This window comes from Xenopus laevis, chromosome 5L (genome assembly GCF_017654675.1).
Source record: "Xenopus laevis strain J_2021 chromosome 5L, Xenopus_laevis_v10.1, whole genome shotgun sequence".
Lineage (NCBI taxonomy): Eukaryota > Metazoa > Chordata > Amphibia > Anura > Pipidae > Xenopus > Xenopus laevis.
Genome location: NC_054379.1, coordinates 45,937,089 through 45,958,618, shown reverse-complemented (window position 1 = coordinate 45,958,618; position 21,530 = coordinate 45,937,089). Strand labels below are relative to the sequence as shown.

At 37.3% G+C, this 21,530-nt stretch overlaps 1 protein-coding gene across 3 annotated transcripts in view; it reads right to left on the bottom strand.

Moving 5' to 3' along the window:
* Nucleotides 1-21,530, bottom strand: part of utrn.L (utrophin L homeolog) — a 391,980-nt gene that overhangs the window by 271,418 nt on the left and 99,032 nt on the right. For all 3 annotated transcript variants that reach the window (XM_041562715.1, XM_018263001.2, XM_018263003.2), the window contains exons 12-23: nucleotides 21,108-21,258; nucleotides 20,030-20,149; nucleotides 15,596-15,697; nucleotides 15,158-15,265; nucleotides 13,917-14,096; nucleotides 12,902-13,071; nucleotides 11,607-11,730; nucleotides 10,825-10,912; nucleotides 8,998-9,230; nucleotides 8,167-8,347; nucleotides 7,514-7,659; nucleotides 6,790-7,002 (exon numbers count right to left, since the gene is read on the bottom strand). In XM_041562715.1, the coding sequence (XP_041418649.1) occupies nucleotides 6,790-7,002; nucleotides 7,514-7,659; nucleotides 8,167-8,347; nucleotides 8,998-9,230; nucleotides 10,825-10,912; nucleotides 11,607-11,730; nucleotides 12,902-13,071; nucleotides 13,917-14,096; nucleotides 15,158-15,265; nucleotides 15,596-15,697; nucleotides 20,030-20,149; nucleotides 21,108-21,258 (1,816 nt within the window). The remainder of the gene's footprint in view (nucleotides 1-6,789; nucleotides 7,003-7,513; nucleotides 7,660-8,166; nucleotides 8,348-8,997; nucleotides 9,231-10,824; nucleotides 10,913-11,606; nucleotides 11,731-12,901; nucleotides 13,072-13,916; nucleotides 14,097-15,157; nucleotides 15,266-15,595; nucleotides 15,698-20,029; nucleotides 20,150-21,107; nucleotides 21,259-21,530) is intronic.

Genomic DNA, 21,530 nt, shown 5'->3' with positions numbered 1-21,530 from the left:
AGCCCCATCCAAACAGGACCCATTTTAAACCTATTGTATTGGTTTGGCAATTATTATGCACACATGGAAAGCACTGTGGAAAATATTGGTTTAGAAATAACTGTAGCAATAATAATACTTCCCCAGCAGAAAAAGTTAGAAACAATAATAAATACTTGACACGTGTTTATATATATATATTTTTTTATATATATTTTTTTATGCGTGTATCTCCATTTGCGTAAAATGTTTTAATAATACATAGAACAACAAACTAATAAATATTAAATAAAATAATGACTGAGCCAATATATTTTATCAAAGGGAAACAGATTGTATTTTGTTCAATGTGCCATTTGTATAGCTTTGGGCTACATGCGTCCAATATCATGCTGCCCAGCATATTAAGAACTGGCAGAGACTACAGATAGCTTTTGTTTGAACCAGAAATCCCTTATCCCTTCCTTGGTCCAATTTAAAGAATTAAGTCCCAAGAAGTGTTTTATCCCTCCCTTGCAAAAGGGTTGTCTGAAAATGTCACTGTACACGGAAGCTTTTGGCTAATTAGAAACAGGCAGTTTAATGCTTAGTGGGTCTTCTTTATTGTGCCCTTCTCTACAGCTTGGGGTCACCAAACACAAAAGGACAGGCCAAACTTGAGGACACAATGATAGCCACACTGACGGAGATCCAATCCAATGATTTCAACTGCACACAGCTGGGATAACTGAATACACAACTGGCTATGGCCAGTTAGCTTTATAGATATACTTCTCTGTGAGGGTATACTTTAGTACATGGACAACCCTTAACTGTGAAAGCAAAACTGGTGTGTCTATTCATTCATAGAAATTAATAGAAATGAATATCATTAGGCTTAGTCCACACCAGGCGATTCGGGGAGATTTAGCGCCTGGCGACTAATTGCCTCTTCTTTGAGGCGACTAATCTCCCCGAACCGCTTCCTCTTCTCCTGCGCCGGCTGTAATGAGAGTTGCATGCGTTATGACACATACGGCGCTTCGTTTTCCGAAGTTGCCTCACAAGGAAACTTCGAGCAACTTCGGAAAATGAAGCGACGCGTGTGTCATAACGCAGGTGACTCTCATTACAGCCCTGAATTCCCCAAATTGCCTGGTGTGGACTAAGCCTAAGGGTAAGGCCACACTGGGCGTTTTGGGGAGATTTGGTCGACTGGCGACTAATCGACTCGTCTTTGTGATGATCAATCTCACAAAACGCCTTCCCTCACTCTGTGCTGGCTAAAATGAAAAAACGCCGGTGCTAATCACACGCCTCACGAGAAAACTTCGGAAAACGAATCGCCGCATGTGATTAGCGTCTGTGTTTTTTCATTTTAGCCGGCGCAGAGTGAGGGAAGGCGTTTGGGGAGATGGGTTGCCGCAAAGACTAAGCGATTAGTCGCCAAGCGACCAAATCTCCTCAAAACCCCCAATGTGGCCTTACTCTTAAAAGGCCTTGGCTTTGCAATATCTTGTGTGTTTTCTAATATAGATACAAAGATAACAGTGACAAGTGAACCAGGAGGAATGCAGGGTTTAAGGACACAACCATATGAATGATTTCTTTCTCCATGAAAGCAACTTATTTTCTCCATACTCCTCCAGCTCCTGGAATGTGCATTGCGAGGAGGTTGTAATCCAATAATGTCTGCATTTGTAAAAGGCCTAATAAAGTGTATACATAACAGGGGAGAATAATCACAATTATAAAGGGAATTATAGGGCATTGAGCAATTTTGGATTATCTCCTACTGTGTGGTGTCCCAGGGATAGAAAATATTAGGCAGCAATTATTGGGACAACTCCACCGGATTCATATAATTTTCTCACTACCTTCTTATGAATTTAAGCAAAGCGCTTCTATAATATATCCTAACTTACTTTTTGTCACATAATTACTTTTTATTTACCTATTACAATTAATTGGGAATCGGAATCATAATATATATTGCACTGCACTTTAGATCAATGAATTTTTAGCTAATTGATGAATTTGGAATGAATTAATAGAAGCACTTTGTGCTAAAATCAATTTATTATTCTTTATTAAGCACTGTAATAAATTGAATCTTTTTAAATAGAATAACCAATTATTTTTTAAAATTAATTAATTGGAACTATTGCACTGACTTATTATTATTATTATTATTATTATTATTATTAATATTATTATTGCACAGTCAAACTAGTTACCAATCTCCAAATCTGTAGGACTGGTTTTATAAGCGGTGAGGAATTAAGGTTTTTTATAGTGACACATTATATTTAATAACTTGTTAAAGCGTGTTACTCTTCTCTTTTTTTTTTCTTCTTATACTTACTTGGGTAAGACCTCTGCTATAACTAAGTGGATTTAATTATAAGTAAATAACCAAAGGTATCGAATCTTCCTTTTGTACATTAAAAAAAAAATACATGCAAGTAAAATAGTACAGGAAAGGGACCTGTTATCCAGAATGCTCGGGACCTGGGGTTTTCAGGTAACGGATCTTTCCGTAATTTAGGTCTTCATGCCTTAAGTCTACTAGAAATTCATTTAAACATTAAATAAACCCAATAGACTGGTTTTGCTTCCAATAAGGATTAATTATATTTTAGTTGGGATCAAGCACAAGCTACTGTTTCATTATTACAGAGAAAAAGGGAATCATTTTTAAAATTTTTGGATTATTTGGATAAAATGGAGTCTATGGGAGACAGCCATTCTGTAATTCGGAGCTTTCTGGATATCGGGATTCCGGATAAGGGATCCTATACCTGTACTGCCATGATTCATTCTTGTCAAACAGTAGCTTGTGCTTGATCAAGCACAAGCTACTGTTTTATTATTACAGAGAAAAAGGGAATCATTTTTAAAATTTTTGGATTATTTGGATAAAATGGAGTCTATGGGAGACAGCCATTCTGTAATTCGGAGCTTTCTGGATATCGGGATTCCGGATAAGGGATCCTATACCTGTACTGCCATGATTCATTCTTGTCAAACACTTCAGCTTTTCTTTTTATGATAAAGTGGCCACTGGAGGTCACTGTTTCCTTAAGGTAAAGATGTTTTGCGTTAGCTAGTTAAAAAGTCACCGGATCATACCATTTATGTGAAACAAAACAATGTGGAATAAAAGCGATACCATTGTTAAATAATTCAATAACTATCATGATATTCAAAAGAAGCATTTAGAACATTTCAGTTCCCTTTTTAAGCTGATTGCAAAAAAGCTATGGTGTCTCTCAAGCAGTTAGGTTCATAAATATTTGGACAGAGACAACTTTTTTTTCTAATTTTGGTTCTGTACATTACCACAATGAAATGAAACAACTCAGATGAAGTTGAAGATGCAGACTTTCAGCTTTAATTCAGTGGGTTGAACAAAAAGATTGCATAAAAATGTGAGGAACTTTTTTTAACACAATCACTTCATTTGCAGCGGCTCAAAAGCAATTAGACAATTGACTCAAAGGGTATTTCATGGGCAGGAGTGGGCAATTCCTTAGTTATGTCATTATCAATGAAGCAGATAAAAGCCCTGGAGTTGATTTGAGGGGGGTTCTTGTGTGTGGAAGATTTTGCTGTGAACATACAACATGCGGTCAGAGGAGCTCTCCATGCAAGTGAAACAAGCCATCCTTAAGCTGCAAAAACAGAAAAAACCCATCCGAGAAATTGCTACAATATAAGGAGTGGCAAAATCTACAGTTTGGTACATCCGAAGAAAGAAAGAAAGCACTGGTGAACTCGTAAAAAGCAACGTAAAAAGACCTGTACGTCCACAGAAGACAACAGTGGTGGATGATCACAGAATCATTTCCATGGTGAAGAGAAACCCCTTCACAACAGCCAAACAACTGAACATCAGGAGGTAGGCGTATCAATATCCAAGTCTACCATAAAGAGAAGACTGCATGAAAGTAAATACAGAGGGTGCACTGCAAGGCACAAGGTGCAAGAATAGAAAGGCAAGATTGGACTTTGCTGAAAAATAATAATAAAAAAAAAAACATCTAAAAAAGCCAGCACAGTTCTGGAAAAACATTTTTTGGACAGATGAAACCAAGATAAACCTCTACCAGAATGATGGGGGAAAAACAGTTTGGAAAAGGTGTGGAACAGCTCATGATCCAAAGCATACCACATCATCTTTAAAACATGGCGGAAGCAGTGTGATGGCTTGGGCGTGCATGGCTGCCAGTGGCACTGGGACACTTAATGTTTATCAATGATGCGACACAGGACAGAAGCAGCCAAATGAATTCTGAGGTTTTTAGAGACACTGTCTGCTCAAATCCAGCTAAATGCACACAAATCGATTGAGATAATACATAGTTACATAGTTAAATTGGGTTGAAAAAAGACAAAGTCCATCAAGTTCAACGCCTCCAAATGAAAACCCAGCATCCATACACACACCCCTCCCTACTTTTAATTAAATTCTAAATACCCATACCTATACTAATAATAGAGTTTAGTATCACAGTAGCCTTTGATATTATGTCTTTCCAAAAAATCATCCAAGCCATTCTTAAAGGCATTAACTGAATCAGCCATCACAACATCACCCGGCAGTGCATTCCACAACCTCACTGTCCTGACTGTGAAGAACCCCCTACGTTGCTTCAAATGAAAGTTCTTTTCTTCTAGTCTAAAGGGGTGGCCTCTGGTACGGTGATCCACTTTATGGGTAAAAAGGTCCCCTGCTATTTGTCTATAATGTCCTCTAATGTACTTGTAAAGTGTAATCATGTCCCCTCGCAAGCCCCTTTTTTCCACAGAAAACAACCCCAACCTTGACAGTCTACTCTAATAATTTAAGTCTTCCATCCCTCTAACCAATTTAGTTGCACGTCTCTGCACTCTCTCCAGCTCATTTATATCCCTCTTAAGTTCTAAAGTCCAAAACTGCACTGCATACTCCAGATGAGGCCTTACCAGGGACCTATAAAGAGGCATAATTATGTTGAGTTAATGCCCTTTTTTATGCAAGACAGGACATTATTTGCTTTAGTAGCCACAGAATGACACTGCCCAGAATTAGACGTGTTATCTACAAAAACCCCTAGATCCTTCTCATTTAAGGAAACTCCCAACACACTGCCATTAAGTGTATAACTTGCATTTATATTAGTTTTGCCAAAGTGCATAACCTTGCATTTATCAACATTGAACCTCATTTTCCAGTTTGCTGCCCAGTTTTCCAGTTTAGACAAATCACTCTGCAAAGTGGAAGCATCCTGCATGGAACCTATAGTTCTGCACAATTTAGTATCATCTGCAAAAATGAAACAGTACTTTCAATGCCCACCTCCAGGTCATTAATAAACAAGTTGAAAAGCAAGGGACCTAGTACAGAGCCCTGCGGTACTCCACTAACAACACTGGTCCAATTAGAAAATGTACCATTTACCACCACTCTTTGTAGTCTATCTTTTAGCCAGTTCTCTATCCAGGTACAAATACTATGTTCCAGGCCAACATTCAAAAGATGGACAATGACCCAAAACATACAGCCAAAGCAACTCAGAAGTTTATTAAAGCAAAGAAGGGGAATATCCTTGAATGGCCAAGTCAGTCACCTGATCTGAACCTAATTGAGCATGCATTTCCCTTGTTGAAGACTAAACTTCGGAAAAAAATGCCCACAAACAAACAGCAACTGAAAGCGCTGCGGTAAAGGCCTGGTAGAGCATTAAAAAGGAGGAAACCCAGAATCTGGTGATGTCCATGAGTTCAAGACTTCAGGCTGTCATTGCCAGCAAAGGGTGTTCAACCAAGTAAATGAACATTTGATTTTCAGTTTTTTAATTTGTCCAATTACTTCTGAGCCCCTGAAATGAAGTGATTTTGTTAAAAAAGGCTATAAAGTGATAAACCATAAACTGATGTATATTGGGAGGGTGGCTATGTAAAAGGACCATAGACATAAATTCATTAGAAATAACATATCAAGCCAGAAATTTGGATTACGGTAAGGTGTGAAATGGAAAATTAACGTATACTAGGGTATTCTGCCGTCTCCAGAGATTTTCTTTTTCCTTTAGTGCACCATTAAAAATTTAGCACAAATTAATGTTTACATCTTTGGGCGCATTGTATATAATTTTGTGGCGCTGCTGACTATGGCAATATACATAGAACAAGGTATTGTCAAGGCAGTGTGTCCTCCAAATACCGTGTACACTGTGCGTGGAATAACTATAGAACTACTTGGATAAGAATCAAGTGTTTCAGATCAGACAATCATGTGTATTTTGAAGCCTAGGAACATGAAACAGACTGGCAAATCATTTAAGGGGTGGCAGAGATTAAAAATAATTTTTGAATATCCCTACACCATTAATTATTTAAAAACACATTTACTTTTTGACTTCATGATTTGCTCATCCGTGATTTTTAAAATGTCCGGTTTCAGAGTTTAGTTTTAAGTCCTAGATAAGAAGATGGGCATGGAGGTGTCTTTGTAAAGTGGGGTCTGCCCAACACAGGCTTACTTCTACTGTATGTCATTTTCCATCATTGTAATCCCTGATTATACTAACAACTGCCAGTGTCTAATAAAAGTACAGATAAATCTAGGTTTGCTACCTCCAATCAAATGAGCTATGCATATGTGGTATGACAAATGTGCCTACATGTAATTATACGGAAACTGAAAGGTGTACCAAGAAAAGTCTCAAAGTATAGTGTGCATAGAAAAGGTCAGAAAGTAGATAGTCTGGGAGATTCAAGGTTGAAACAACATTACAGGAAATCCAACCAACTGGACTTTTGGCAAGCACAAATTTGTTGGTTTACCTCAAATACTTGAAGTTTGGAAGAAATATCCTCAAGTATGGAAAGCCTGCCAGCAACATCTTTCTTTAATTTATACCACTGATCCTCTACATCCTTACACTCAGTCATATAAACCTGTGTTGTGTCTTCTGGTGCCCGACTCTGCAGAAGTTTTGTTTCAGAGAACAGTTTGTCGATATTTGTCTTCTGATCATCTATTGTTTGTGAGAGACTCTGTAAAAGGGAAAAGTATTTTTACTTGTCTGATATTTTTTTTTACTTTTACTATAAATAGTAGTTTGGGGAAAAAGTTCTGCTCATTACACACTTCTCTTAAAGGGATACTGTCATGGGAAAAACATTTTTTTTTTTCAAAATGAATCAGTTAATAGTGCTTCTCCAGCAGAATTCTGTACTGAAATCCAGAGCAAACAGAGCAAACAGATTTTTTTATATTCAATTTTGAAATCTGACATGGGGCTAGACATTTTGTCAATTTCCCAGCTGCTCCTGGTCATGTGACTTGTGCTCTGATAAACTTCAATTACTCTTTACAATTTTTTCCCATGACAGTATCCCTTAAAACTTGGCCTAAACACTTTACAGTGTTTCTGACAAACTGCAGAATAAAGGCAAAACGCTTTTATTGTACAGCTACTATTTGACTTATATTACTGTCCCTTCAGAACAGGGGTTACACTAGGTTATAGCGTACAGAACAAAATATTTGCTTTTGAAAACCCACCTTAGCCTCTTGCAGGGCCTTCTCCACTGCCACTGGGTCACAGAGGCCATTTAAGGGGGCTTGTACTTTTTGATGACACACCAACAAAGTTTCTTTTGCAATTGTTCTTGTTTGCAGGTAAGATTGACTGGGTTGACGTTCCAAGGCTTCAAAAAGAAACAACATGTTAATATTCATATATCAACACCGATAATATGGCTCCATTTTTTTCAATAATTTTACCATAGGAATAATTATCAGTTGTAGTGGGAAATACAGATATGAGACTGTTATCCAGAATGCTGGGGACATGGGGTTTTCCAGATGACGGATCTTTCCATAAGTTGGAACTTCATACCTTAAATCTACTAGAAAATCATGTAAACATTAAAATAAACCCAATAGGCTGGTTTTGCTTACACTAAGGATTAATTATATCTTAGTTTGGATCAAGTACAAGGTATTGTTTTATCATTACAGACAAAAAGGAAATCTTTTTTAAACATTTTGATTATTTTGGTAAGATGGAGTTTATGGGACACAACCTTTCTGTAATTCTGAGCTTTTAGGATAATGGGTTTCCAGATAACGGATCACATACTTGTGTAATCCAAACTGTAGTTTAGAATGTATACTATGTCACTACTGTGTTACGGTATCTTTTAAACACAAACCTTTCTGAAGTTCCTGAACTTCTTGCTCAGCTCTGTTCTTCACTCTATGGTACTGATCCAGACAGTCATTTAAACTGGATTGAATGAAACCTGGAGCCATTGGGTGGGAGTTCAGTACCAGCACAGTTGGTTTTATGTTTTCAATACGTAAGTTTATCTCATTGAGTCTGGACACATTTTCCTAAAAAGAAAAGCTCAACATTAAAAATGAATGTTCCAGCAAAATCCACAGTGTGCTATAGAAACCCATTTTTAGGTGTGAGATATAAATCCATTTATATATCACCTTTTTTAATTGCACTTTGCAGAATATATGAAATAAAGCAGACTGTAATGAATAATGAGAATAATAAGACACTGTTTATACATTTCTACACTGAGATGCTTTTATAAAAAAAGATATTAAAGCTATGCCTCTTTATCCTCAGCCAGCTAGAGCTGTAAATGGAAAAGATAATCTACAAATATTGATAAAATCATCACAGTGATCAATGCAAAATGACTATGTCATACTATTTAAAAGACAATAGCCTAACACTGCCAGACATACGTTAACAACACTTGCCAAATTAAAAACCCAATCAAAATAAACCATTTATTACAAAGTCTTCTCATTGGTATTAAACAATGGTAGATTTACCATTATCTTGTAGAGAAGGTCAAGGTAGCCAGTTGTATGCATATCCCTGGAGGTATTAGTCTGTTGTTCATTTCTTTTTAATAAGGATTATAAAAATTTGCTTTTTGGCTTCAACGCTGAAGGGGTACTTGTAGGGAAAAGGGAAGCTGCTTGTTGAACAGTATTATTACAATGCAACTACAATTACTGACCTTACTGGATTCCACTAAGGATTCCAATGAATGTTCTTGAGATGCAGGGGTAGCCAGTCTTTCCTCTACTTGGTTTAACATTTGCTCCAAGTTCTCCAGCTCTCTGAAATGAGCATTGATATCATCCTGATACTGTATCCCCTTCTTCGACTCGTCCAGTTGCTGGGAGGCCTCTTTCCATTCAGACTGCAGCCTATTCAGGGAGTTTGTAAGTTCTTCATCAGGTATATCTTCTGCAACAATCCCCAGAAACAAGATGTCAGTGCAAAACGCACACACAATGATTAGTTAGTTGTGCACATATATAATAAAATATATAATAGTATTATAAAGTATGTTATGCTTCTCTGAATCCTCTTGTTTTCTTTCTGTGTCACAAACATGAATCACAGGCCTTCAAATTAAAGATACCAATCAGGGGGTGAATTCTCTATTTTAACCCTTAATAAATATGTCCCTATTATACACTCATGAGTACTTCGAGAAAGGTGAAATTAACCTCTGGCTACCCGAGAAAAGCTAAATTTCACCTTTGAAAGCAGACCCACATGCAGTAAATGATTTAAACGTATAATTGCTTTCATCAGTACGACTATGGTATGATCCCACTCTAAAAGTAGTTATGTGGATTTGCTGATTGATGTTGCTTACAATGCTTTAAATCCAATATTTCCAGAAGGGGGTACCATGAAATATTAAAATACAGAGTTCTAAAAAATCTCATTATTAGGACAAAGTTAAATGCCCTCCAAGCATGGGGGAAACAAAATGAAAGCATCCATGCCCCATTTAAAGGGGAAGGACAACTCATTTCACTGCATCATCGCCCATTTTACTGTCTCACTTATACACTAACCCCTTTGCTTGGAAAACTCAGCTTTGCTGCCTTGCTGCCAATACCCTTCAAGAATAAATGTAACACTTTATTTGAGTACCCATCAATGTATGGCAGAAAAGGTGTGCTAGTTCAGGCTGAATTGTGCTGACAGTTGAGAAAAGTCAGGAAATTAAATGATAAGAAAAAGGTCAGCCATCATTCAGCAACCTCCGAATAATATTTGAACAGCTGTATAAATGAACCAATAGTCAACATAGAGCTGAAATGGTGTCTTGCCACTTCCTCTGCTAGGTGCAGCCAAAGAAAGCCACTAAATAAAAAATGCTTATTCTGCAATAAGGATGCTCCAAGGCATTTTAGTAACCAATAAGTACATTGGAAGAATTCCATGCTCAAACACACTCTTTGTAAAGAAGAATACTAAAGGGAAAAAAAACACCTCTTGCTCCTTTTCCTTCATCGTATACTCAGGAACGATGCAGATTAAATCAGAATTAGTCTAGCACAGGTAACAACTGGCATCTCTTTGCTAAATGTTTAATCCAGTAGTTAAATGAACTTTAACATTGTATTATCATACTGTACCTTCCCAGGAACTCCTTGGTTTAGAACTACAGGAGCCAGTATGAATGGTGTATAATATCAGCGACTTTCTCCCTGTCTGAGTTCCCCATCTGACACTGCCTACCATCCAGCTGCAAGGAATAGCCCAATTAATGGCCTATTTAAATATGCCTCCTCCAACAACCTGTGCTGGATCAACAGCCCTCCTGTGTTGTCCAAGCCATGTGAGTATGCTGCCCTTAGTGAGTATGCTGCCCTTAGTGAGTATGCTGCCTGGGGTTTGTTTACTGTCTGTTCTGCATATACATTTCTATTTAGGTGGTTGTGGTTTTATTTTTCATTATTAAGCCTTTTGGTCAAGTTAGGTAGAAGTTATACAGCATATAGGCACTTCACAACTAGTTTAATGAGCAATACTGACATACCTTGTTTGCACATCTCTAACATATGTTGTCCATTTAAGGAAAGTTCTTTAAATATTTGTGTTCTTTCCATCTTTTCTGTCTCCATAGCCTGAAATTAAATATAAACAAAGCAAACTTTACTCATGCAAATGTCTCAGGAAATTAAAGGAAACCTTTACTTTAAAGACAGTATTGGGCCAAAATGCAAGAATACATTTCTGTTCTCCATAACAGACCTAAAGATTTCTTTACACTTTAACCAGCACCCCATTTTAGCTGTCATTGGGATCTTGCGAGTTGTAATTCAACAACATCTGAAATACAACCAGTTGCCTATTCTTGGCTTATTTTATAGATTATTCAAACATGTCTTTAATATTTCTATCCCAACTGAAGTTACACCCAAAAGCGGAAGTGAATGATTTTTGAGTTTCTATAAATAACTATGGAAATTTAATGTAATTCCCGAGTTCCTACAGGAATGTGAAAATACAGGGCTAATGCATAGATTTACATAGTGAGCATGAACAGAAAAAAAATAGAGCACATAATTGATGATGCATATCCTATAACCCTATAAAACTGCCCCATGAAATTCTCTCATAAAGTCTCCCTGATGATATTTATGTACACACAATGCAGACGACTCCATTATCTTTTGTTTGGCAGAGCAGGCAGCCAATAAGGCTGGAGCATAAAGATTATGCAGGTTGACTGCTGATCATACCTTTGGCTTGTACATAGTTTACAACAGACAAAACCCCATATTCATAGAGACTTCCTTCCCCAGCGTTTCACTTTACCTTTAGCATTTCTTTTATGTCCAAGGTTTCTCTAATCTTCCTATAGTCACTGATCTCTGCAGCTTGAAGGGCAGCTTTAAATTTAACCATCCAATTCAACAGCTCAGCAGCTTCTGCATCAAATCTGGAAGAAAAAATTAAAAAAACAAAATATGTCTAACAGCTCTTTCCGGAGGCACACGTTTTTTTTAAAGGTTTTTATTTAGGCATTTGTAACATTGAGACAATAAACTATACAACATTGGTTCTACAAATGTGTTTCTGTAAGGAACAGTAACACCAAAAACTGAAAGTGTTTTAAAATAATGACAATATTATGTAGAGTTGCTGTGCACTGGTAAAACTGGTGTATTTGCTTCAGAAACTCAACCATAGTTTATATAAACAAGTTGCTGCTTAGCCAAGGGGGCAGCCATTCAAAGCTGAAAAAGGAGAAAAGGCACAGGATTACCAACAGTTAAAAGATATGCTCTAAAGTATACAATGGGATTCTTCAGAATCTATCGGTTATCAATTCTGTATCCTGTAATTGAATGGCTGCCCGCATGGCTACACAGCAGCTTGTTTATATAAACTATAGTTGTGTTTTTAAAGCAAACACACATGTTTTTCCAGTGCAGGGCAACAGTGCATTGTATTGTCATTCCTTTTAAAGACTTTTATTTACTGTTCCTTTTACACCCAGTACAGCTATATTGATCAGTCGGTGATAACCTACTCAGGATGATGTTCAGTCACCTGCTAAGAGATAAAAGGTGGCTTTTGGGTTCTCAGTGAAGGGATGGGCAATAGTTTTAGAGGGTTACCCATACAGTGTTAAGTCTATAGCCTCAGCCCATTCTCCCCATATCTTGTCATATTTTTGGGGCACCCCCTTGCAGTGTAGGTGAGTTGTATCAGAAGGAGTAGGGCTCTAAGTAGGCGGAGCCATCTAGTAAGTGTCGGGGAAGAATGTGCCATCCATTGAAGGAGGATACACTTCCTAGCATTAAACAATAAGGTTTGGAAAAGGATACATGTTGCAGATTCAAACACAATATCATACACAATGTCGAATACGCCCGCCCACCTTGGGTGTATTTTAGGCAAGGATGTTGTGTATATAGTCCCAAAGTGCTGTGTGGGGCACACATTTGATACTGAAAGACTTCATCATAGATCAATAAATGGTCTTACGTTTGCTATTTGTCTAGTATTCCAGTAAACTAAATATATCAAGGTGAGGATAAAAGGAAGTTGCAGTGGAAGCAAACAACTACATTTAATAAACACTATAAATTCTACTCAAAACCCACCTTTTCTTCTCCTCTGAATCCAGGAGCAATTGTCGTTTCTTTGGGGGTGGTGGAGGGGGCAGGTCTTGCTTGGTTAGATGAATGAATTCATGTTCTTTAACTGTTACAGTTTCAATCACAACCTTGCGTGATACTTGGGTAACCCCTAATGTGGATACAGCTTCTGAAACCTGAAAAGAAAGTAGCAAAGAAAGCATGGTTAAGGAAATGATATAATTCTATGTTCCATTCGACTAAAGCAGGGGTCAGCAACCTTTACTATCAAAAGAGCCATTTTGTCCCCTCTTCCACTAAAGAGAAATAATCTGGAGCCGCAAAGCATAACACAGCTTATAAACTTTTAAAAGTTTTAACCTTTTTTTCATTTTAATTGCTACAACAACAGAATACAAGAAACAGAAGTGCAGTGTGTATGTGCAGGCCTACTTTGAAATAAATTAAACACTGAATAGCCCTATTAAATACTAGTGTTCTCATCTGTTTAATGTGACTTCTCCATGCTGAATTTCCCTCTTCTGTCTTGAGTGTGTGACCGCGGTAAGGACCATGATGAACCATCCATCTTGCTGCAGCTCGGTCTTGTCTGTCACACCTGGGACGTCTATACAGCCCTTGCACCTTCTGGCGGCTTCCTGAATGTGCGACCGCGGTAAGCTAACCGTTAGCTTACCGCAGTCACACACTCAAGAAGCCACCAGCAACTGTGAGGGCTGTATAGACAACGTGACAGGTAAAGCCACAAGACCGAGCCGCAGCAAGCAGGATGAAGAGCCGCATGAGGCTCTGGAGCCGCGGGTTCCTACCCCTGGACTAAAGCAAGTGTATATTGCATTCGGATTTTAAATTTATAATTGAACAAAATGTGCTATTTAAAAAATATGTGCACTGAAGCCTAATAGAGCCTTGGTTACTTGGAACATGGAACACAGAACACTCATTTGTAGCGAAAGAAACCAAAGGTTTGTACTTTGCATATGAAATGAATGTTATTATAAAAATCCATTTTTCAGCAAACCTGGTTAGTGTAGTCCTCCAGCTGATGCACAAGCCCGTCCCACCTCTGGGCAAGATCTTCCATGTCACTCTTCAGCTTCCTAGAAGCCTTACTATTACCAACAAGCTGAACCAAATCCTGTGCTATCTCATGGAGATGGTCCAAAGCCTTGCGTTTCATTCCCATTTCCTCCTTTAAAACCTAAAAGCAAAGAAGAAAATAAGCCTGTCCATCTGCTAAACATATTTCACCTGTTTTATTTCATTAATAAAACTCTGTGCAGTAATGGAATTCAAGTCACATTAGGTGCTAATAGCGCAATCTTTATTGGTCATTATCATTTTAAGGAATGGGGTATATTACTAGAAAGCAAATCTTTGGCAAAATACTAAGCGCCTGCACAGGCGCTCCACACCAACATATTATGCCTTAGAAAATGTTGCAGTGACTATAAAGAAGACACAGCCTATACCAGCAGTGAAATATCAATTATGAATAGAAGGAAGGAAGGACTTTAGTTTGTGTCACATCTAGATATCAGGCACCTTATAAATCAAGGATGTCAGACCTTTGGCCCTGCACCATCTGGGGGCATAATTACAAAGCAATAACGTGAAGATTCTCAACATAATTATTTAAACAGATAAAGTAAAAAACTGGGTGGTTAAAAATGCCTTTGCAGCTTTGTTTGAAATTATATTGTTGAGCATTGTCTCTTTACATTATGATAATTCTCTCTACTGTCCACAGGGAATTGAAGTTAGACATCATTTGAGGGGCCATGGTTTGCACATTACTGCTCTATTCCATCCACTATGAAGACAGGACCAGCTGAACATGCTTTATCATCTGCATGTATTATTTTTGGCTTCCTTTTTCTATTCTATACAGCACTGCAGAAAAGGTGTTTGCTAAAACTCTGCTTAATATTATATTTATTATACTATAATATTTATTATAATAATATTATAATAAATGAAGAAAAGTCCCACACGTGCTTAAATGAATAAACCAGAATTTTTTTTTATGACAGATACACCTGTCCCTTGTGAGCCTATTCTGAAATGCTGCAAACTATGTGCCCATTAAAAACCAACGACTCCATGTTTTTTTTTTTTGTTTCTAGTCCATTAGATTTTAATGGTAGATAAAAGCAAGGAAAAAAATAACCACAATTTAATTTTAAAAAGTGTATCTGGATGCTTTGCTTTCCGCAGCCTTGTGAAGGGTGAGCACATTCCTGGCATAACACAAATACTTACTGCAAGCCTCCTCACATTCACACTCAGTTCTGTCTGGTCTTTGAAGTCTCTTCTTTGGACCTTACTCAGAGACTCCTCTTTCTCAGATAACCACACTCTGAACAAGCACTGAGGAAAAAATCATTAAAAACACAGTGATTCCAAAAATGCCTCATGCACGAACTTGCTATATAGCAAAATATACACAACAACATGATAGTAAATACATTGTGCATAGCACTGTTAATGTGTCTTGGCTATATTTCAACTACAAAAAGCCCATTTGTCAAAAACCTCTTGTGTAAAGACATATACCAGGTGTTCATGCTGCAGTTTCTACAAGATTACTAAATATTTTTAATGTTATAGCTCAGAGTACATTTTACATGATGAAGAATTCTGCCTGACAGTATGTCTCCCATGTCAGAAATTGTAAGCATGACCAGTTTTCCTACAAACCTGTTCTTCTAGCAGCTTCTGCCATAAGACAAGAATTTCTTGCAGCTTGCTCCAGCGCTCCTCAGTCCAACGACACACTGCTGCCCAGCGTTCCCCGAGTTTCTAGAAAAACAATAGCAAACAATTCAACTGTTGAAATAAATATGGCTTCACTGGGTTTATTTAATGTTTAAAGGGGTTGTTCACCTTCCAAACCTTCAGTTCAGTTGTTTTCAGATTGTTCCCGAGAAATAAAGACTTTTTTCCATTACTTTCTATTATTTCTTCTTTACCGTTTTTCTAAAATCTAAGGGGCAGATGTATCAAGGGTCGAATATCGAGGGTTAATTAACCCTCGATATTCGACTGCCGAATTAAAATTGAAGGAATAATTGTTAGATCGAACTATTAAATCCTTCAAATCGAACGATTCGAAGGATTTTAATCCATCGATCGAAGGATTATCCTTCGATCATAAAATTGTTAGCAAGCCTATGGGGACCTTCCCCATAGGCTAACATTGGCCTCGGTAGGTTTTAGGTGGCGAACTAGGGGGTCGAAGAAATTTTTAAAGAGACAGTACTTCGACTATCGAATAGTCGAACAGTCGATCGATTTTTAGTTCGAATCGTTCAATTCAAAGTCGAAGTTCGTAGTCGAAGGTCAAAGTAGCCAATTTGATGGTCGAAGTAGCCAAAAAAAACATTCGAAATTCCAACAATTTTTCCTCTATTCCTTCACTCGAACTTAGTGAATGGGCCCCTAAGTGTAAAGTTTAATGTCCCTGTCTCTAGTGTTTCAGTCTGGCAGCTCAATAATTCAGGCGCAGACTTTTATTTGATACATTTCTCAGCAGCATCTCTGAAATATTAGCAACTATTGTATCAATTCTAACAGCTGCCTGTCTGCTCAGCAGGGACAAAGATAAGAAATGTATCAACTAGATGTATCAATTCAGAAACATTTACAGGGTCGGCGACCTCCCAACCAGAGCTGCTTTAGAACGTGAAAAATGACACTTTACACTTCAATATTAGAAAAACAGTGACTCATAGAAAACAGAAAGTAATTGGAAAAATTCATTATTTCTGGTGATCTATCTGAAAACAACTAGTTGTTTGAAGGTGAACAACCCCTTTAAAAGATTTTCAAGTTGACAAAGTAAGGACAAAAATTCAGAAACACCCTTTATATGGAAAGCCCCAGGTCGCGAGCATTCCAGATAACAGGTCCTATACTTGTATTTACATGCAGACACAATTATAATATATTCATATTACAAGCAGAGTATACTGGTTTATTTTAACTACAGAGGAAGCAGACCCTGTGGCTGCAGGGGGTATGGGGCCCCATGAGGCCCTAATTAATGAGTAAATTTAATATATATTGGGAAAACATGACAACGTATGGATATTTTAAGAGCCCTAAAATTATTTTGCTATCTAGTTAAGCCACTGTCTGCACCCAGACATTTATGAGAATTTAAAGACCATGGTCATTTACTTTAATGGTAAGAAACAAGTAAGCAAGCGCCTAGACCGCAGGACCAGTGTTTGCTCATCTGTGATGCTTGCTTGAAATTCTGGCCACAGTGCTTAAATATTATGTTGTGGATGTATAATTATGTAAAATAAGTATAGCAGTAATAATTGCAGACGCATGAAATGCTAATTGTAATTTGAGAAGTGATATTTTAATGACTAAGGCATAATATAATAATGTATGACTTTGCGGGACAGAGAAAATCCCTGAATTAGATTATTGTCTCCAGGAGAGTTAAACAAACATATAAAGTAAATATAATATATACTGGATGGCCACCTTGAGACGGGGCAAACAAAGATCTTATATTCTATTTATACAATAAAAAAAATATGAAGGGTGAAAAAATTTTAAAACATCTGCATCTTTTACACTAACACATTGGAAAAGGTAATGTTTAAGGGGTTGTTCACCCTCTAAACACTCTTCTAGATTGTTCACCAGAAATAGACTTTTTTCAATTGCTTGCCATCTTTTATTTTTTTTAAACACTTTTCCAAAATTGAAGTTTAATGTAGGAGCAGGAGGAAATTCAAACAAGCATAGGAACAACATATGCAGAGTGTTCCCTGTTAAGAAACAATCCCACCACCCAGGCCTGCAAGGCACCAGTGCTAAGCTCTGTGCTCCCATGTTGCATTAAATTTTACAGCAGGGGAAGTGGACAGGAGCCAGTGTTATAATACAATGTAGTATCTCAAGAAATAAAGTAGAATATTTATCACCTATTGAAAATGTGTTGTTGTTGTTTTTCTTTTTTAATATGTATTGCAGTATTTTTATTTTCACTTTTTAAAGAACAGATAAGAACATACTATACCAATGCTTGTTATTTAAGTTAAAGAATAATTTCCAATACTCTGGATATTTCTGCATTTTTTTATCGTTTGTTTTTTTAAGACTGGCATAAGATATTAGATATGGCAGGGCACTGATCCCAGCAAATCTTTGAAAAGTAATTCTTAGGATTTACATGTCACGCATGATCAATTTTACTGTTTCTAATGAAACCACTGAAGTTTATTTTATTATTTAGAAAGCAGGAAAAAAGTTTAAAACAATGGAAAATGTGCCGTTTAAACTGATTATTTTATTTGTCTAAATCCAAGTGCTAAATGTGTGTAATTTCATGCTCTGTTTGTTACATAAACTGCTGAATTGTTTGCCTCCATGCTGTCAGCCTAGACTCCTGGTAAACTCAGAAAGTTTGACTTCATAAAAACAAATGATACTGTAATTTGAACGTTGCTTACTGATAAATGAAACCCAAACATAAATACATAAACTAATTGTTTAAAAATGTACCTTCTTCTATCAAACAATTTAAAGAATTAAAGAGGTTGTTCACCTTCCAAACACTTTTTCAGTTCAGTTGTTTTCAGATTGTTCTCCAGAAATAAAGACTTTTTTTCAGTCACTTTCCATTCTTTATTTTTTACTGTTTTTCCAAAATCTAAGTTTAAAGTTTAATGTCCCTGTCTCTGGTGTTTCAGTCTGGCATCACACGCATGCACATAATCAGAAAGCTGGCCAGTTACCCCCATTTGAAAGCTGAGCCAGAAGAAAAAGGCAAATGATTAAAAAAAAAAAATAATAAAAAAAAAATAATGAAGACCAATTGGAAAGTTGCTTAGAATTAGTCATTCTATAACGTTAAGTTAAAGGGGAACAACCCCTTTAAGTGTATGCATGTGACCAAACATGGCCATCCACACCAAGAGGGTCCTCTCAGTGTGGGCAGCATTTTTGGCACAAAATATTCCCAGAATAAGTAAACATTTACAATGGACTCTGGAAAGTCCAAAAGGTATTATACCCAGGGATTAAACCCCAATACTTGTACCGTTAAATTACTGCTGTTATTGTAGGTATGTCACAGTGAAACTGTACGAATGCCTATAAATACAATTATATGACATCTGTACATTTATATATCTATAGTAAGTCTTAATTCTATTATGTGTGTGCAATAAAACTATATTTAAGTGGAGAATAACACAGACAAACCTTTAAAAAAAGCAGACTAGCCTGCCAGTTTAGATAATGCAAATGCATTTATTTACACTAAGGGCATAGGAAATTATTATAAGGCCTACTGAAGGTTGTTAGATTAAAACACAGTTATTAGTTCTGTTTGCACACTGATCCTGATTAAATGTAAGCCTAACACAGCACAGAGCTTTCATATAGAATTAGTTACATTGCTACAAGAATTCATATCCACATTCTGTATGTTTGCCCTGTAAATATATTAAAGCTGCTGAGCCTACAAACTATATTCCTGCCAAGAAGGCAAAGCTGTAAATGAATATTGAAACCCACGTAGATGTAATGGCAAACTAATCCACTACATTGCAGGGGATGCTTAGTTATTATTTTTCATGGTTTTACTTTTTTTTTCCTTATAGCTTCTGACATAAAATAGTTTTTTTATAGTGTTTCCTCAACCTAACATTTTTTTTCCTACTGCAAACAACACAACCATGCTGTGTCAACAGGACACTCCAAATTCCTGACTCCTGCTGGTATCAGCAAGTTAAGGTGGCCATAGACACACAGATCCTATCGTACGAATCGAGGATTCGTACGAATTTCGGATTGTGTGTGGCGTGTGCCGACATCTTTCGTCCGGCGGAGATCGGTCGTTTGGTCAGGTTTGATTTTGACCCGACCGATCCCATCGGATCCCATGGCACATCATAATCGGATCGTTCCGCCATATCGGGGAAAGATCCGCTCATTTAGCGATGTTGCCAAACGAGCGGATCTTTGCATCTATGGCCACCTTTACTGTCAGCGACTTACAGCATGAGTGTGCTGGCTGGAAAAAAAGGTTTAGTAAAGGAAGAAATTGTTAAATATATGAACAAGACTATTTGTGAAACAGATCAATAAGGCCCATAAGATTCTTACCTGCAGCTGTGTTTCCAGTGCAACTGTAGCTCCTTCACCACTGTTTTCATCCACGATGACCACCATGTGAGTTAAAGAGTTAACCTTCACCTGTTCTGTCTCCAGGTCACTCTGCAGTTCCTGGATAAGCAAAGGGCAGGTACATTTGGCATACATAAATAACAATAGTATAAGCTGTCATACAAGCACAGATTTCAGAGAACCTAAATGTTAATTCCAATTAGTTATAAATCAAAAAATGTTGTCTGCGCTAATAATCAGAGCTCATTTATAAAAGGGCGCCACACATGCAAATTGTTATGCAGCTGGGCAAATTTTAACTTTACTTCTCAAGCACTAAATAATCCACAGATGTCATGTAAGGCAGTTTGGAGAAACTATTGCGATACATTTTGCATTTGTATGAGCCTTCTAAATATCCAGAGGCGATACTCCCTCCCAATTCCCAAAGCTATACGTGCTTTGCTTGCTTAAACCAATGGTCAAGGCATGAGTCACTGGTATCTGGCCACCTATGTGGATGGCCCAACTAACAAACTCAGCAATTTCCAGCTAAGTCCAACCCAAGCGATCCTAGCCCCTCTGCCTGAGGCGGCTTGCTTCTGTCAAAATTGCGCTCTCTCTGCTAGAAGAGAATAATTTCCTCATGGGCGCAGTGACTCACATTTTGTTTGTTTTTGTGGTTTAGATCAGTTCTAAATAAATAGCGACAATTGGGAGGTGTGCTAAATCCTTACTGTTATAACTCTCTCTCTTTTGTCATTGCTTGCATCAATCAAATGATAATAGAGGCGTGTGGCCTATTGAGGCATGAAAAATTGGTGGTACGCCATTTTGGAAAAAAATATCAGCCTTCCTATGTTTTTAACCTATATATAACATTAAGCAACATTTTTATCGCTTAAATACCAGTCAGGCGGTAACCCTATGGACAAGCAATCCTTGGGCTAAAAATGGCAGGCAGCAGGCATACAGAAATTTGCCACTAACACCTAAATGTTATGCAAACCTAAACAGAATATATTAATATGCTTTCATGAGGTTTAAGTGCAAGTTTTTAAGCATGCCGAACACTTACTTTGTGCTCTTCAATTTGCTTCCGAAAAGACTGTAAATCTTCCCCAAAGGGTTTCCTATCCATCTTCTGAATCCTTTCTTCTGTTACCGTTAACCAGTCAGACAACTGGTCCAGCTGTTTCCTTTGCAGATCCATCAATACTTCATGTAGCCTTCCCAAATGAGAAAAATATGCATCACAATACAAAGCAAAGTATATTTTTCCTTTAAAATTACATCCATATTATACAACATACATTTTCAAGCAATTTAATAAAGCAATCATACTACAGCTAATTGCATTTTGTTAACTAAAAATAAATTAATCGTAAGCAGGCTATCAGACTTTTTTTTCTGTATTTAAATCTTGTAGTAGTCAGCTGTTTTGTACAGGTATGGGACCTGTTATCCAGAATGCTCGGGACCTGGGGTTTTTCAGATAACA